General features: G+C 40.6%; 2 protein-coding genes across 2 annotated transcripts; one reads left to right on the top strand and one right to left on the bottom strand.

Annotated features, from left to right (window-relative positions):
* Positions 1 to 102: 102 nt before the first annotated feature.
* Positions 103 to 5,299, bottom strand: emc3 (ER membrane protein complex subunit 3). The gene is made up of 9 exons (XM_086039696.1): positions 5,068 to 5,299; positions 4,703 to 4,865; positions 4,559 to 4,616; positions 3,978 to 4,071; positions 3,450 to 3,554; positions 3,259 to 3,340; positions 3,097 to 3,176; positions 2,915 to 2,997; positions 103 to 2,594 (listed from the first exon to the last, which is right to left on the bottom strand). Exons 2-9 carry the CDS (start codon positions 4,855 to 4,857, stop codon positions 2,466 to 2,468), a joined length of 786 nt encoding a protein of 261 aa, XP_085895822.1. The 5' UTR covers positions 4,858 to 4,865; positions 5,068 to 5,299; the 3' UTR covers positions 103 to 2,465.
* Positions 5,300 to 5,333: 34 nt separating this feature from the next.
* Positions 5,334 to 17,547, top strand: LOC147142057 (RNA-binding protein 5-like). The gene is made up of 25 exons (XM_086039695.1): positions 5,334 to 5,428; positions 6,675 to 6,725; positions 6,823 to 6,985; positions 7,070 to 7,225; positions 7,340 to 7,409; positions 9,076 to 9,149; positions 10,089 to 10,172; positions 10,255 to 10,315; positions 10,990 to 11,052; positions 11,131 to 11,291; positions 11,472 to 11,569; positions 11,722 to 11,809; positions 11,924 to 11,992; positions 12,686 to 12,755; positions 12,832 to 12,920; positions 12,998 to 13,097; positions 13,188 to 13,279; positions 13,869 to 14,048; positions 14,259 to 14,402; positions 14,505 to 14,579; positions 14,646 to 14,825; positions 15,180 to 15,254; positions 16,017 to 16,111; positions 16,826 to 16,955; positions 17,092 to 17,547. Exons 2-25 carry the CDS (start codon positions 6,709 to 6,711, stop codon positions 17,215 to 17,217), a joined length of 2,460 nt encoding a protein of 819 aa, XP_085895821.1. The 5' UTR covers positions 5,334 to 5,428; positions 6,675 to 6,708; the 3' UTR covers positions 17,218 to 17,547.
* The last annotated feature ends 387 nt before the right edge of the window (positions 17,548 to 17,934 follow it).

Raw genomic sequence — 17,934 nt, 5'->3', positions numbered from 1 at the left:
AGAAAATCTAAACAAAAATGTAATGTACTCAGGAGGACTGTTCCTTCGAATAACATGAATCAATTAGAAATTTGTGGGGAAAAAAATCAAGTACTGGGTAACTGGTGAGTAACTTCTGATTTTGTTTTTAATCAGAGCATGAATGTCAAATAGACAAAAAATATGAAACAAGAATGCGCAAATTCAGATATTGCACAGCAATAGCAGTGTAACTAATATATTGCTTTAAATTTAGGGAAATTCAGACACAAGAAATTGTCTAAAATTAACTTGTCTTTGTTTACACTCGTAAAATAGCATAAAGGCTCATCAGACAGCTGAGCAAAAACTTGTGTTTTCTCAAATTCAAAGTGGAGTTCTTGTAGGCTGAAATGTTAACGTTTTTAGGGTGACATACATTCCAGCACTGACATACAGGAGCTGTTCTTTTTCATATGCTATCCATCCATTTTAAATACAGTGATTTAAACTTATTCAAGTCGCACTCACAGGTGAGCTGAAGCCTCTCCGTAAGGTCTGCCATGTTTCCCTTAAATGATTCACGTTGAAATCTTTGCTTCTGTGTGAAGCCACTGTACGGAGACTCTGCAGTCATGCGATAGCCTAGCTCTGTTTGATTGGTCAAATTAAGTCAAATGTTATGAGCAATTATATGGATTGGTGAAAGTCATTTGAAAAGTCTCCGTCAAACCAAAAGAGATTGCATAACCAAAGTATCTGTAGCAAGCAGAATGTAGCTCAATGTAATGTAATAAAAATCAATTTTCTTCTTACAAAATGTACTCATTGTAAATTAAAAAGTATGTTGCGTTAGCATCCAAAAAGTTACTTAAGTAACAGAGCTCGTTACAAACCACCTCTCATTGTTATAAATGAAAGCAGTTATTTAGTCAAAATGGGTTTTACTGTACAAAACAAACACAGGAGGGTTAAAACCAAATAAACCTTTTACACCAAAACAAAAACAACAAAAATCTGTCACACGTACTGGTTCTTGTGACAATAAGTAGTCAGTTCTTAAGATTTAGGGCCCTATTTTCGTAGACTGGCGCACATGCACTTGGCGTAAAAAACTGGAGAATCTTCATTTTCGTGCTGGCGTAGGTCTAGTTTACCATGTTTAGGAATTTGGCAGACCGTGTTGCACCTGGGTGTTCCGGTGGACCGAGGGCGTTTTCCTATTACACACCCCAAGCGCACTTGACAATTTGGTGAGAAAAAGTAGACTTGGACTTAGTCCAGCTAGGAGCAGTTCTAAGTTGTGGAGCAGGTGGTGTAATGCAATTTGGGTGTATTTGATCGAGGCGCAGGCAGACAGATTCTGAGCTCAACGGACGTGTGTGGTGGATGTCGTCGGATTTCATTTAGAAATATGACAACAGCGTATGTCAATTCCTCTGCGTCATTGTAGAAATCAATTAATCGAACAAATTATCAACTCCTCTCCCAAGGGCGGCACAACCATGGGTCTCGAGCGGTGAATTTAAAAGGAATGAAGGGAGCCGCTTCCATTGGATGGCAAGTCGGCTGTGTTCCCTCCCACAATGGCACAATCAAGCTGTGCCTGACTTCCAAAATACCAAAAGAAAGAAAACTCCAGCCATGCACAGTCAGACTTGCGCTGGGCATGAAAATAGGGCCCTTGCAGACTAACAAAAGGAGTGGTTTAATTGTTAAATTAAACACCATTCAGACACTTGAATTGTATTTTGTACCCGATGGTGCAGATGAAAACAGTAACATTAGCTACACATTAAATACAATGAAAATTGTTCACATTATTTTACCTATTGGGCTTTACTATGACATACAACACTCACAAAAAGATAGCGATGTGTGGTTCTAGGGTGAAATTTTAGGATGAACCTAAAATGCACTACAACTTTTACAGGTGAACTTAATTTGGCCTTTTCTCAACATTTAACTGCACATGTCCAACTGTTGAGTGTTTCAGTAATTTTTGCACAATCTGCTGTTCTCTTATAAGGAGCTGAAGGGCAAAATTCACAACAGGTGTTTGATCCATGAATGGAACAACACATTTCCAAGGATGTCGTTGCCATTGTGTGACTTTTTCAGTCTTTATTTATGTTGCATGCTAAGCGCAGTGGCCACTTTCCTTTGAGAACATCCTGTTAGTGACATACTGTTGATCAATTGCCAGGCGTCATCTTTGTAACATCTCAAATTGTGAACAGCCTGAAATTTCACCCAGGAGCTGGAAATGCCTAACTTTTTGTGAGTGGTGTAATTTGCAAGCAGCTATAATGCAGAAAACATGACTTGTTTTCCCCCAGACATTCTCAGTCAGTCATGACTAGTTAGTACAAGATGAAGAAAAAGGACATCAAACAAAAGGAATGTAAACATTGCATAATAGGGCAGGATTTGTCCGATCTCAGTGTTTCAAGAAAAAAAAAAATCCCTGCATTAAAGCCCCCTTAGCAGGAGAAGCTAGCAGGGCCTCAGAAAATACCAGTGGGCAGCTCCTTGCTAAACATGCCGTCAAAGTCCAGTTCCATACTCATGAGATCCTCCTCCACACTCTCCAGTGCCCACTGATGGTCAGTCAGTTCCAGGGCCTCCCACTCCGCCTGCAATAAAGGATGAATTTCCCATGAACACGGCACCAGGGGCCACCTAGAGTTTGAACTTTAGAGGTTTAGTGGTAGAAACGCAGTTATGCGCTCCCGCCCTTAATGGGTTAATTCATATTACACAAAAGGAATATTGTTGCACAAAACATACTATTGTAACTTTTTTTTTTACTTGACTTCCCCTTTAAAGACTTACAGTATGTATAAACATTCTTTTAGACAAGGAGAGGAGTGTGCTAGTGCAATTTTCAATTGAATAACACTTTATGATGCAATATCACGCATTCTAGGCGATTATGAAAGAATATTGTACACACCTTGAAAGCTTTATTTGTGTCTGCAGGCATGGCCATGGCAGCTCCACTCATCTGCTCCTGCATTATCCTTGACTGGTCGGCACCTGTTAATATAGAAGCACATTTCAAAAAGTCATTGTGCACTGAAGTCACATTTTAAAACCAAACGCAAGATTTTATCAACATCTAAGTAAATGCATTACCATTATCCTGGCCAAGGATTAATGAGTACATGCTTCGCAGTCCGAAGACATTCAGGAAATACCACGATGCTGAGCTCACCCTGAATTGTCAAAGAACACACACATACACCAAATGGCAATCCCAATAAATGTGTTGAGACTGTAGCTGATGTATGACCTTACCAGGAAGCATCCAGTGACAGTAGCTCTATTCCTTGTTGCAGCATGGGCTTGAAGCGCAGTGTAAGAGGGAAGGGGACCTTAGCTGCGTGAATGAAGCACACAGAGCGCTTACTGTAAACAACATCACATCTTGTCATAAGATACTCACACGTGTGAGAGTGTCAAATAATGCTCGGTTTGAAAATCATTACTCGTTACAAATCCCGAAAAGGTCCAGTTGATCCAGCCTCCGATCAGAATCATGGGAAGCACATTGGTAACGTTTCCTTTCATCATGTCTGTCAGCATGCTTGGATCTGACAGAGTAAATAAGCAGCATGGTACACAAGAAATTCGTACATGTTTGCTCAGTGTCTTTTAAAGGGATAACACATTTTTTGTTCAATGTACAAAGTAAGAGATCAGCTAAGCGATCAAATCAGGATCTCAGAGGTTCCACCTCTAACACAGTATTTATGATCATATTAATAATCCATCCATCCACTTTCTATTAATGTTGAAGTCTAACGATAACAATAAAAAACAGACATGAAACTTAACTGCAACATAGGAAAGGGTTTGGCTGCTCAGAACAATACGCTAAATCCATCCATCCATTTTCTGAACCGCTTATCCTCATCAGGGACATACACAAATTAATTTTAACAAGAAGATGCTAACATACGTAGTAAGTAGCAAAAAGTATGATGACTACTGACTCGGAGGTGTTTTTTAATTACCAGTCATTGGCGAGGGCGGAACAACCTTTCTTTTTGTTTTCTTGAAGAATCCATCTTCTTGATTATTGAAGTAGAACTTCCTCATTAAGAAGGACTAAGAAAAGAAGGTAAAATGATATTATTGATGGACAAGGCCATTGAAATACAAACAGCGCCCCACCCCCCAAAAAATACTTGCGTTAGCTGATATTTGGGCATTATAGCTTGAATATAAACTAGAAGCAAATATTTTAAATGGTACATCTCTACAGGATAGTTGTGTTTTATTGTATTTCTACATAAAATGTGCTTTATAAATAAATGGAGAAAAGATGAGAGAAAATTGCCATTCATTTAATGTAATTTTAGAACAAGTACCACAGTATACTGCAATATATATTGTTATCGTTTCAAAATTAGCCATATATCGGATATAAGATTGCATCCATATCACACAGCACTAATGGAAATACAACAATAAATATATTGTTAATTGTCAATATTATCATCTCTTAGAAGTGCACAACGTTTCATCATTTGATGCCTTCAGGTATGAAGGTGTGTGCAAACACTTTATATACAACACACACCAAAATACATACTTGTTTGGGAATGTATTTTCCATTTTCTCTGAGGATTCTGCTCCGAATGAGGACCTGGCTGGAATGACCATAAACATCACACACCGCACTTTGCTCTGTACTGTATTGAAATGAACACGAGGTGTTTAGGAATAAATGCCATACCTGTCTGACACCTGCTCTAAAGTCAACTTCTTGTCACTTTGAAGAAGAATGGACACATAGTGACGGATGACGCCGACAAGAAAGGTGATGAAGACAATGGGCAACACCACCCACAGTCGGATGTTTGAGTCTAGCAGGAGCTCTGGCTCAGCCATTCAGCCTGCTAATAGTCAGCAAAGACAAGCGTGAACGTCATTTATCCATCACCAAATGACCACACACATACAGGAATCAAATCTGGTTCTACTTGGTTATTGATCATCATACACCGGTGAACTATAGGATGGCTGGTGCATTAAAGAGGGACCAGCGTCGTACATGGCATTATGATGCTAACGGTGGGCTAACATTAGCCAGCCGCCTACCTTTCCTTCCTTTCTGGTGAGCGGACACGGTTGCTTTCTTGACGCGGCGAACACCACGAGTAACGTATCTCCGGTGTGGAATCCACAACCTGTAAAGCAGTCGAATTAATGGTTCAAAACATGCCAAAGCTTTGACAGCTGCTTAACGCCATTGCGTTGTCGAGGAGATAAGAATTCAAAATTGCAGGGAATCCTCCTGTCTATAGATGGCGGTAACGATCATGTAATCAGATAATTTACACGGCAGCTTTTGGTAGTAGAAGAAGAACTTTTCGCCTTCGCACCGGAAGTGTACTTGATCTCTCCCAGGCATAAACGTCCATTAGCAGATGGTATGCGAGGGTGTTTTTCCTTTCCTTAGGTATTGATCGTATTTTTAATCAAACTCACAGATCTCTTTCTTTAACGTTGTGATAACCCAAAGACGCGGGACTGTCGATTATTCTTTCCGCTAATGACGCAAGCATGCTGTATCAGAAATGTTTCACAATGCCGAAGCTGTTGAAACGAATTCATATTGCATCAAGTAGTTGCTTCGAATCTTTGGATCTTTCTCCTGTATTCATTCATTGTATGAATTGGTATTCAAATTATTTACAACAGTTTTAGAATATCAGGCGGTCCTCACATACGACGTGTCGCGGTTATGTGCAGTTCCAGTGACATCACTGGCGTAAGAACACGTCATCACGCTGCACAAGAAGGCACGCTCAGTTACTGCCTTGTTTCCAATTTTTCATTCGATTGTTTTAGCTTGGAAGTGTTTTTATTACAAATAATGTCTGTACCTATATGACTTTCCTACTGCGTTAGCGTAGGGTAGTGTTATAACGGTGTAACTTGAGCACAAATGTGGGTTATGCCACCGCCGGAGGAGCAGAACTACGTCGAAATCTGAGGATCCATGTACAATGAAGTAGTTAACGTGCATCCCATGTCGGATATTGGCTTTTATTTGGAAGAACGTTATTTCGACAGGGATGCATCAGAAATCATTCCCTTTATTACTTGGGGACTAGCGTGGTACAGGTATTTGTTATACCTCTCTGTTCCATACAGAGTTGTCACATGGACCAAATTGGGTAAGGGCTAGGAAGTCTATCTAAATGCTTTGTGCTCTAGCTACAACTCGGAAACAAACACGAAGCAGCTCAGCATCTGGCTACTGACGTCCAGGCTACTGATATACCTTTGGTGTTATGGCAAACACACTTGAATAACAGCGCAGATCGAAAGAAAACTGCACACCTTTCAGCAGCATAATTATACAGCCTCTTGTATAACAAATGCCATGGGTGTTTTGATACAATATTTCAGACTGTCAAAAATGTTCTTTTTCAAGAAGACAGACTATTGATGTTACAAGTGTTTAGAGCCAAGAAGTAATTGAACTTTATTGGCTGTGTTATGGGCAATTGAGGTATTGTATCAATTTCTGTAAATGCAGTTGTCCATCCACCTAATTTTCTTAAAGTGCTCAAAACAAGCCCAGGAACATGTAAGCCCGTGTTGTTTAAAAAGTATGATTTCGAAGGCTATTTTTAAACAATAAATGATTTACCTTCTTGAAACGTACAGTTTAAGAAATATATGTTTTCCCCTCACAGTTTATTGGTCAAACGTTTTCCTGTCCAATAGAGCATGGGAGCTGATAAAAGGTAGAATATACTCTATTTGCTATAATAGCACCATGATAATGATCTCTATATTTTTGTAGCAGTGACATGATTCAATGTTCCTCTGGTTTTATTTCAGGCCCAGTCGGGGAGAACGCAGTGGAAGATATGGCTCAGATGGCCCGAGAGATGATCCACATCGGCGCGACAAGCATAGTCGTGATGCTGATAGGGATTACAAGCGTCAGAGCGGGGATGACAGAGCCAGAGATCGCTTTGACGACTGCAGAGACAATCGAGAGGTGAGGGAAGAATGTGAGCAGATTATGGACACTCGTGTGATTTCCTTTTCTACCTCTTTGTAATCTCATTTCCGTTTGCTGCAGAGGGGTCGAAAACGCCACAACAGTGACAGATCAGATGATGAATACGATGGCGACTATGCAGACCACGACTACAGAGGGGAGCAGGAGGAGGAGGAAGAGGAGGAGAACAAGACGATCATGCTCAGGGGTCTCACTCTTCATGTTACGGAGGAAGATGTACGTTCAAGTGTCAAAAAGGGAGACACTTGCACGGAAGCTGAATTGCTCCTTTTCTGCAAAGTGCAACTAACGAGCGTCTGTCTTTATTCCTTGCACGTTGCCATGTTGTAGATCCGCTCAGCACTGGAGAAGTTGCCGGGTCCCCAGCCGGTGGATGTCCGCTTGATGAAGAAAAGGACTGGTGAGTGACGTGTGTGCTCAGTTGAGCGTCCTGCTTTCCCCTTCACAACTCTCGTCTCGCACTCCTCCTTTGGTTCTCTCCTTGGTTGGTTTGTGCTTATGTGACCAAGTATGAAGGTAACAGTATATACTGTACGTGCAGTGGAACCTCCAAAGTCGAATTTCTCTAAAGTGAGAGTTCGCAGCGTTTGGAATATCAAAATCCCACAAAGGTGTTTTGCCTTTTCTTTTTGATACCATTACAGGAGTGTACCATTGTTGGTAAAGTGTCATTATTCCTATAAACCTGTAAATGGAACTTAACTGCACCAAAGGAAAGAGTCTGGCTGTTCAGTATAAAATGAGCAATAAAACGGATTAAATGTCAAAATAATTTTAACAACTAGGTACCATGTCGCAGAAAGCTTGACGGCTAATTACAGTAGATGTGAAAAGTCTATACAACTCTGTTCATATGTGAGGTTTTATTGAAAAATCCATCCATCCAATATCCTAACAGCTTATCCTTACAAGGGTCGTGGGCGTTCTGGAGCCTATCCCAACTGTCTTCGGGCAGTAGGCGGGGGACACCCTGAATTGGTTGCCAGCCAATCGCAGGGCACACAGAGACAAACAAACACCCGCACACACAATCACACCTAGGGGCAATTTTAGAGTGTCCAATCAACTTACCATGCATGTTTTTGGAACGTGGGAGGAAACGGGAGTACCCGGAGAAAACCCACACAGGCACGGGGAGAATATGCAAACCCCACACAGGGAGGCCCGGGCCGGGATCTAACCCACGACCTCTGAACTGTGAGGCGGACGTGCTAACCAGTTGACCACCGTCCTTATTGAAAAATGAAACCAGATAAACTGTTTCAAAACTTTTTCCAACAGGAGTGATCTATAACCAGTACAAATCAATTGATTCTTTTTAAACTCCTTTTTTAAGCAAATTAAACCAGTGCTGTAGTAAAAGCGAAAAGTGCTGCATCAAAGTATTATGTAGTTTGCAGTTGTATATATTTATGTCACCCTGTTATTGTACATTTTTTATTTTTCCCCTTAAAAGATTTTTATATTTTTCTCATGTTTTAAATCATACAAACCAGTCATTTGGACAGGAGTTCTATAGACTTTTTGTTTAGATGCCCTGTACTTGCACAGAAATTACCAGACAAACACAACATTTTACTGTAAAACATATTATTATCAAGTGTATATGTGGTTGTATACTGTATATCTTAGTTGAATTGAGTGTTACTTAGAGTTATTATACAGTGTTAACGTTTCCTTATATGTATCACAAATAGGAATCTGGTAATGTTTCTGAAAACAACCTTGACTTTGGTTTTACATTCTATCCAGTGGGAAATGTATTGAAATTAGAACAGCTTGGAAGACACCCAGCATGACAAAAATGTTTTTGCTCTTTGGAGTTTCCACTTCAAAGCCCTACCATGTTTTTTTTTCTTGTTGTTTTTTAATATATATATAAATACATGACATGCTATGATATCCCAACTCCACCACAACCCCCCCATTGACGTTATTAAGCACTCACGTGCCCCCGTCTCGACTTTGAATTGGACTGTACACGAGACGCCCGTTGTGAGTTTGAACATTGCACCATAGCCTTCTCACTAACACGCCTCCCGTCTATATTTGAATGCTGTCTCTAGGTATAAGCCGAGGTTTCGCCTTCGTGGACTTTTATCACTTGCAAGATTCAACCAAGTGGATGGAGACCAATCAGGTTGCCTCAACAATCACCAAGTTTAGAATTACTCTTGGCGATTAGAGCCCCGATACCATGATGATAATGCCATCTTATGACGCTTATATCAGAGGATGTTTTTGATATCACACGCTTTCTAGAAACCTCTTCAGCCAAAACAAAAATAACTCAACTGCTCAGTTTACTCTGTTTTCACTGTAGTGTACATTGTGCTATTTGGGAATTATTCAGTTGTGCTCTGCAGATAACATTCTTCAAAGAAAAGCACATACTCTGCTCCAGCTCAGTCTCGTCTTCATTTAACACTGGTGACAGAAGAGTGAGCTGGCAGCAGTCCGGCCCCAAACACATCTGTTAAAAAAAAAAAAAAAAAAAAGAAAGAAAAAAATCGCACACACACTTTCTCGTCTCTCTTGTCTGTCTCTGTAGCCCCTTTTACACAGTCTATAAAAGCCAGCTTTTTCCCTGTGTCGCAGTGCTGACACGGAATGGGAGGACAAAGCTGATCCGACAATTTTCCACCTTGAGTGAAGGAGGTGTAAACTTTTAACACCTGACACTCACTTCTCCCACCCCTTTAGTGGTGGAAACAGATTGTATTTGTCACACCAGACTCTGTCGCTGATATCATCACACGTGTAATTATCTGATTGTGGGGTGCTGTGTTGCTGTAGGAAAGCACACAAAGTTGTAATAATAACCCACTTCACTGGGGGTGGATAAATGCTCGGTTTGTCTGTGGCGGCTCTGATATGTTGTGGGATTCCTGTGTAAAAGAGGCTAATGTCTGCTCCCTTCCTCCCAATGGCACTCTGCCTAAGCAGCGAGAGTTAGGCCAGCCACGCTTCCATCTCCCCACCGCGCTCATTCGCGTGGAGAGTCGGAGGCAGGCCTCACCTGCCTCCATGGCGTGAACACTTGGAAATGTGAAATAACACGCGGCTCTTCACCCCACAGAATAAGCTGGTGATCCAAGGGAGAAACATCACAGTGCACTACAGCAACAGGAAGCAGAGGTTTGACAACTGGCTTTGCAGCACTGTGAGTGTCTTTTAATGCGCACTTTGGTTCCAATTAGTCGTGTAAAACAATTTGGTAAACGGTGACCTTTCTCTTTTCGCAGTGCGGTCTTTACAATTTCCGGAAGAGGCTGAAGTGTTTCAGGTGCGGGGCAACTAAAACTGGTATGTTGACACTTGAGTCACGTTTTAACATTCATGCAATGTCCTACATGTACAAACGTCACTTGTTGTCATACTGCCTACCGACAAATCTACTATACAGCTATTAATTCCAGCAAAACCAGTCTAACGCCACTAGGTGACAATATGGCTCCGTAAGCACCTCCTTGTAACATTTCCATTATGTGACAACAGTTTTACTTCAATTTTACTATGCAGCAGTTCAGGGGAGAAACTTACAAATACGTCTGTTTGTTTGACTCATTTGCTAGCTTGTGCATTTAATATTAGCGTTACGCGACGGAGACAACTTGACATGCATTAAGAGTCAGTCATAGATGGATCTAACGGAGAGAATCCGGTCACTTTTCAAAATAAAATGTTTTTCAGCCTTGGATAATAAATAAACTGAAAGTACTGTATGTTTTTTTGGGGGGTTTGTGTGTTTTTTTTCTTTCATCTGTGCGGCCTGGTCCAAAGTGGCCTGCAGCCCGGTACTGATCCGCGGCCCGGTGGTTGGGGGCCCCTGCTCTTAAGAACAACAGTTTGCTTCCCAAAATGCACAACTTTTTGGGCCGTTTGACTGTGGAGATTCCACTATAAATATATAATATAATAGAATATATAATTGTCATGCTGTGTTTGTGACTACTGACTATTGTCATTCATCCATGTAGATGGAGATGCAACAACTGGTTTGAATGCAGACTCTCAGCAGTCCTGGGAATACAGCGGGGACAGTGAGTGCCCCCCCCCCCCCCTTATGTCTCATCCATTCCCCCAGTGTATGTTTTCCTGACTGCTTATTCTGTTTGCAGCAATAATTCTGAGGAACCTTCCCCCTGCGTGCACTATCGATGAGATTTTGAAGGCTTTGGCTCCCTTCGCCAACTTGTCTCCATGTAACGTCCGCTTAATCAAAGACAAGCAGACAGGACACAATCGAGGCTTTAGCTTTGTTCAGCTCTCCTCTCCCTTGGTGCGTAAGCTTAGTAGTTATGTTAGTCCTGCAAACAGTACACACTCACAGGCCAAAACATTATTAGGTGCCTGCATAGTCTAATGAGATTTAATACAAGAGCTGGGCAGGGATGCCTAATGTTTTAGATGGTTAGCATGCATATAAGTATGACAGTGTTGCACCTTTTTCCTCCCATAGGAAGCTTCGCAGCTGCTCACCATTCTCCAGGGCCTCCAGCCACCTCTGAAGATGGATGATAAGACAATTGCAGTGGATTACGCCAAAAGTGCGAGGAAGTGAGGGAACACACCCACACACACACACACATAAATTTGATGATACATACAGGTGCATCTTAATAACTTAGAATATCATTTCATTTATTCCAGCAGTTATATTCAAAAAGAACATCAATACTCAATAATTGTCACTTTTTTTCTTTTGTCAGAGAGTCATCGCAGGCAGATGCGATCAGAAGCAGCGCGCTTTCAGTTGCCAGCACAGCCATAGCTGCAGCCCAGTGGTCAGCCAGCCAGGTACTGTAGCTCGAAACAGACACCGGTCACTGATGATGTCATAATAACCTGAGACACCAATTCTACCATGTCTGATCTGCTTTTCTTGTACTTTTTTTTTCTTCCTAACTTAAGGTAAAGCAAGGTTCAGATGCCACCACTGACGTCATTACCCCTCTGGAGGGCTACGCACATCAAACACAGGTCAGTCTACTCTGTACTTGGTTTTAACCGGTATTTACCCCACAGGCCAGTTTAGACCCTTTTTTAAGACCTGTTGAAACGCAGGCTAATTTGCGTGACATGATTATATTACATGTGTAATTGACACCCCCACTCCAAATGTCAATCGTTTGAGCTGTAGATATACCGCATGCTCTGGCCCAAAACAGTTAATAATTTTAAACTAACCTTAGATTACCCTCAAAATGCAAATTATTTGATTCTGAATTTTTAAAAATGCACTCAAAGTGCTTATGTCGTGAAGACTTTGACCCCAAATTGTGATCTTGTGGCAATCTTAGGGCATTTCAGAGAAAAAAAAGAGTTGCGATTTTACTACGACTATAGCTGGGGATCAGTTTTGGCTAATAGGTTAATTTCTGTGTAGTAAACCGCAAATACATGTGTGATGACTGACCATCTGACTAAATAGATTGATTTTGTGACTTTGTTGTTTTTTTAACTAATTGAAATGGATTGGTGAAAATAGAAGTTGCTTATTCCAATTGTAATTCTCTTCAGCACAGTAAGTAAAACATTGTACATATCTTCAGACTTCATTTAAAAATGTAATTATGGAGAAATGTTTCGTGTTTTGAGCATCTCTTCAATACATCCTAGGTTTGCCCATGATTGTTGTGAATGTTAACCAAAATCAATTCATTCCCACTACAGAGACAGAATTTTCAAGTGTGGCACCAACCTGAAGGATTGCCTGCTGTCACTGGTGATGGATTGCTCGGAGGTAATTATCCTAGGTTTTTTTTTTTTCTCTAAAAAGCTGGGATTGGCTAAATGCACCCTTTGTCATTTGTCTTCAGCTGCTCCAGGGATGAAGAATATGCTCCCTCCAGGTGTAATCTTGCCTCAAGTTTTCCCACCTGTCATTATTAACCAAGCCGCCATGCATGTAAGACATGTATCAATTACTTAGTTCGTTACATTCCGCTCTTGTGTGCTTAATACTTGTACTGTCTGTCACATTAGTTGGCAGGACCACTCAATGCAACCCAACTGGCTTCTAATTTTGGTACCCCGTCACTGGTCCCAGCAGCGGCCAACATTGCCATCCACAACACTGGAACTGGTAAGACATCAGATATGAGAGAAAAAGTCACGTATTTGTTTTTTTGCATATACTGTATCACTACCCTCTCTTTTTATGTCTTACCTGCAGCTGCCCCAGATACGTCCACATACCAGTACGATGAGTCTTCTGGGTACTACTACGATCCAAACACCGGCCTGTACTATGACCCTAACAGTCAGGTGGGCAGAGTGTCATGGATCTTTGTAAATCGAGGATCTTAATACAGCTTGGCAAATATAAGCATGAACCTGTTAGATTTGGTTTTCCATGTAAAGGGAGATGTATTACGCTTTTTTCTTTTCATAATTTCCAATGGTTCCCAGTTGTTTTAAGAACATTTGTGTGACATGCTTTCATCAAAAATACACCAAGCATCAAGAATTATAGCACACGCCACACTGCTATTTCTCATGCAAGTGAGCCAACCTAGCTTCCTAGCCTTAGTCTGGCGGCTGGGCTGCTACTCTTTCTTGAAAGTGACTCTGGGACTTCAGCCAGCCTAGCTGCCAGTGGGCAGAGGAACTTGAGCACTCCAGAAACACAACTATTTGTATACAATCCATTTTCTGGAATATATCCCCTTTATATCTTTTAATTATTCAATCTGGATAAAATCCAGGTAAACATTCCCCCACCAATTACAGCTTCTAATGCTGCATAACATTTTTTTTTTCAAAAATTTCTCCCAAGAATAAATTTTTGTTACATCCCTGAATTGGCACAGGCAACAAACTAAAACAGTCCTATGATGCTTCTTGTGTCTCTTAGTACTACTACAACGCTGAAACGCAGCAGTACGTCTACTGGGACAATGAGAAGCACGCCTTCGTTCCTGCGCCGCCTGCATCGGACACAACGAGCTCCGCCGCTTCCTCCTCAACGAGCAGCACCAGCAACAAGGAGCCTAAAGAGAAGAAAGAAAAGCCCAAAAGCAAGTCGGCACAACAAGTACGTACTACGCGGAACAGGTTATCGCATGAGATACATTGCAGACACACGCACAATAGCTAAAAAAAATTTGTGATATATATTGAAACAATATAAAAAAAGTTGTTATTATAGTTTTACTCGTCCCACATACTTTTAACAATTTGAACATTTTAAAACAAATGTCCCCTTGGGATCAATCGATTAATTGTGAAATTTTTCAAATTCCAGATCGCAAAGGACATGGAGCGTTGGGCAAAGACCTTAAATAAGCAAAAGGAAAGTTTTAAAACCAATTTTCAACCAGTGGGGACGCCCAGGGATGAGGAGAAGAAAGACGCTGCAGATGCGTGTTTCTCCATTTTTGAAAAGAAGGTAGTAGCATCCAAAAAGCCACGTCATGGCTAGATCTGAATGATTATTATCGGTGTATATAACGAATAGATTTTAATGGTACCGGTACTTGCTTCCACTCAGCAGACAGGTGCCTTTGAGATGTCGCCCCTTCTGACTGAACAGTTCAAGCCGACAGAGCAAGAAACTCCAGCCAAGGTTTGCTTCCTCACTCACTCTAACCACAAAGACATGAACTTAGATCCATTTTCTCCCTCACTGCAGACTGCTCCAGCCGTCGCTTACAGCAAGGACAGCGAACCCGAGGAGGGCGGGTCAGATCGCAAAGCAGACGACAGCGGCAAAATAACCGATTGGGCCAAGTTGGTTTGCATTCTGTGTCGCCGGCAGTTCCCCACAAAAGAGGCTCTGCTGCGTCACCAGCAACTCTCTGACCTTCATAAGGTGAGGACGGAGGAACAGCAGGTGATCTGCAAGTTGTCTTGAATATTCTGAGCGGCGCCATCTGTTCCGCGCACAACGCTGCAGTACCAGATGGAAAATGAATGTTTGAAGTTGAATGACTGAATGCCATCAATGTGTATATCTAATGAGATCAACAACTACAAACATCTAACTTTATTAAGACAATAATGCCCAAGTTTGATGGAGTGTAAACATATTTTTTAATTAATAGCTCTCACTGACTATTACAATTTTTGTAAAGGCAGAACACGTTTTTGTGCATGTGTACATAATGAAGAGGTTTCTCGTCTGTAGTGATGTTTTGTGCTTTAACTTTCTTTCTGTTTATTTTAGCAAAACCTGGAAATCCACAGAAGGTCTCAGCTCTCTGAAGCTGAGCTGGAGGACCTGGAGAGGAAAGAGTCTGAGGTATTTTTTTTTTAAACGTTGCTAATATGAAGTATTTATGATGCACTGAAACTCCATATTCAAAAATTTGGTGAAGCAAAATCATTGTCACGCAAGAGGTCAGCAAATTTAGTGCGACTTCAGCTTTGGCAACTGTTTGGCTTTTTCTTGGGTGGTGATACCATGCTATCCATATGCTTTTATGGCAAAGTGTCGTCAAATCCATAGAACCAAAAATGTGCAGCAAATTGCAACAAACAGTTGCTCACTTGAAGACACAAAAATTGTAATTAACAATGCCTACAGGAGACAGTTTTGCAAACATTTTCTGTTCCCTCCGTTACTTTTACTTTTTTTTTTTTTATGTCAGGTGTCTTCAGAGAATAAGTAGTTTTAGTTCATTTAGTCACTTTATTCTTTTATGATCGTTTAAGGATGGTAAAATTTTGATTAAAACTGTTTTTTGATGACAAAGTCAAACTGTTGCTACTTGAATGGGAGGCAATATAAATAAATCAGTATGCACTGTTTAAGTAATTGTATGCTCAAATCACATCACGCATGATAATGGTTTGAACTCTTTGTTTGACTTTTAAATTGTAGTTGTATCCCCAATTATACTCAATCATACGCAATCAACTTTGGAGCTAATTTACAAAAAAAAAGCTTCAAGTTAATCTTAAACAACCTTTTAGAAGTGCTTCAATTAGATCTTAGACAATGTGTACATGCATTGTAGTCAGTAACTGATCAATGAATAAGCTTCCATTGTCAATGTCATAGTTGAAATACAGAGACCGGGCTGCAGAGAGGAGGGAGAAGTACGGCGTTCCGGACCCTCCAAAGAAACTCTTTAAGCGGACCAGCGCTCCAACAATGTAAGTATATCACATTGCAAGGCATTCGGGGTTGTTTGATTCAGGCACAATAAAAAAATTAAAAAAAATTTAAATCACTTAAAAACTCCAAATTCAGAGAATTTTGGGGGGAAATACCATACTGAATGTGTTTTTAAGTAAAAGTAATACTTATATTACATGAACTATACTAGTGTGACACGGACTACACATTACCAGGTAACCATGTATGAAATTAGAAGAGTGTCGAGGTTAGCTGCATTGGGCGAGAATCAGAAACACACTTTCACTTTTGGTGCACGAGATGATGCAAGGGCCGCCAACAGCACAGAACATCATGAATATAGACCATCAATGAATCTAACCAAACAACACCAAAATTCCACCAGATGGCACTAAAGTAATACGGTATAGTGAACCTCTATTAATTTTAAAATACATTTTAATGAATATTAAATAGATTAACTCATTCACCGACAAAGACAAATTTATAAATAGATTTTTTTCAGATTTATTTTTCAAACATTAGGGTTAAAGAGGATCTGAAAATGTCTGGCAGTGAATGAATTAAAATAAGAAAACAAAAGTTTGATTTAAAAAATCCAATTAAAATTTAAATTTAAAATGAAATTAAAACAAAACAACCATTTAAATTGTAAAAACATATATATATATTTCAAATGACAAAGTTGAATCGCTGTTTATAATGAACTCATATGCGGCCATCTCCAACAGACAATACGAGCAGCCCACCAAAGATGGCCTGACGAGCGATAACATCGGGAACAAGATGCTGCAAGCCATGGGCTGGCAGGAAGGCAAAGGCTTAGGACGCCACCAGCAGGGCATCACTGTTCCTATCTCAGTGAGTACTTCCCTAACACCTCTCTGCACAGATGTTCTACGTATCCTCCCTTTCCCTCACAAAGCAATTAGTGCCGTTACCTGAGGGACGTGTGCACTGTGTCTCCTCGAATGATTGTCTTCGTGTCTGCTCGCAGGCTTCATTACGGACCAAGGGTACCGGCTTGGGAATTAAAGGCAGCACCGTGGAAATGCCGGTATCAGGCAACTACAAGGATTCCGTCCGTAAAGCCATGTTTGCACGCTTCGCTGACATGGATTGACTGCCACAATCCCAACCGCAACATATTTTTATGAAAACAATTCCCATCTTATGTTCTGCGTTGCGCATATCCTAGCAGGGGAAAAAAGGCTGATTATGCCTTCGATAGGTCATTATACAAATATAGAAAACGGTTCACACTCGGATGTACATCCATAATCACTGAGTGGTAATCGATCCAACATGACAATGTACAGTCAATTCACATTCTATATTTGTAATGGCATTTTCTACAACATGGTTTTCTTCAGTTGCACAAACATGTACATGGGTTTGTAAAGAAAACTGTTAGCAATATGATAATTAAAAACAATCTTTTTGGTCACTGTTATATTTGATTTTCTCTGTCATCCTGTGTTTATACAGAGGACACCAACTAAACCACTAATGAGATCCAACACAAGAACTGTGTGAATAACCTCATGCTGTATATGAGGACAAACATTAGCCTGGATTTTTGAGTCAGTGCTTCTACGTTGTTCGAGTATTACAAAATTCTGTTGATCACTACATTGGGTGTCCACAAAAACACTCCCTGATTTTAACAGATATAAAATGTAACTTTATCGTGATATTAAATGTCACAAAAGATGAATGTATACACGAGTTAATTGTACCACCTGCCATTTAGTGGAAGAGCATTTTAATGTTTCTCTTTGTCGCTATGTCGGAGGCACAGATAGTTGAAGATACGTTATTTGCCGTAATTGGATCATTT

Source organism: Filicampus tigris, chromosome 9 (assembly GCF_054856515.1).
Source record: "Filicampus tigris isolate MCC_2025a chromosome 9, RoL_Ftig_1.0, whole genome shotgun sequence".
Lineage (NCBI taxonomy): Eukaryota > Metazoa > Chordata > Actinopteri > Syngnathiformes > Syngnathidae > Filicampus > Filicampus tigris.
This window is presented reverse-complemented; position numbering and strand designations above follow the sequence as displayed.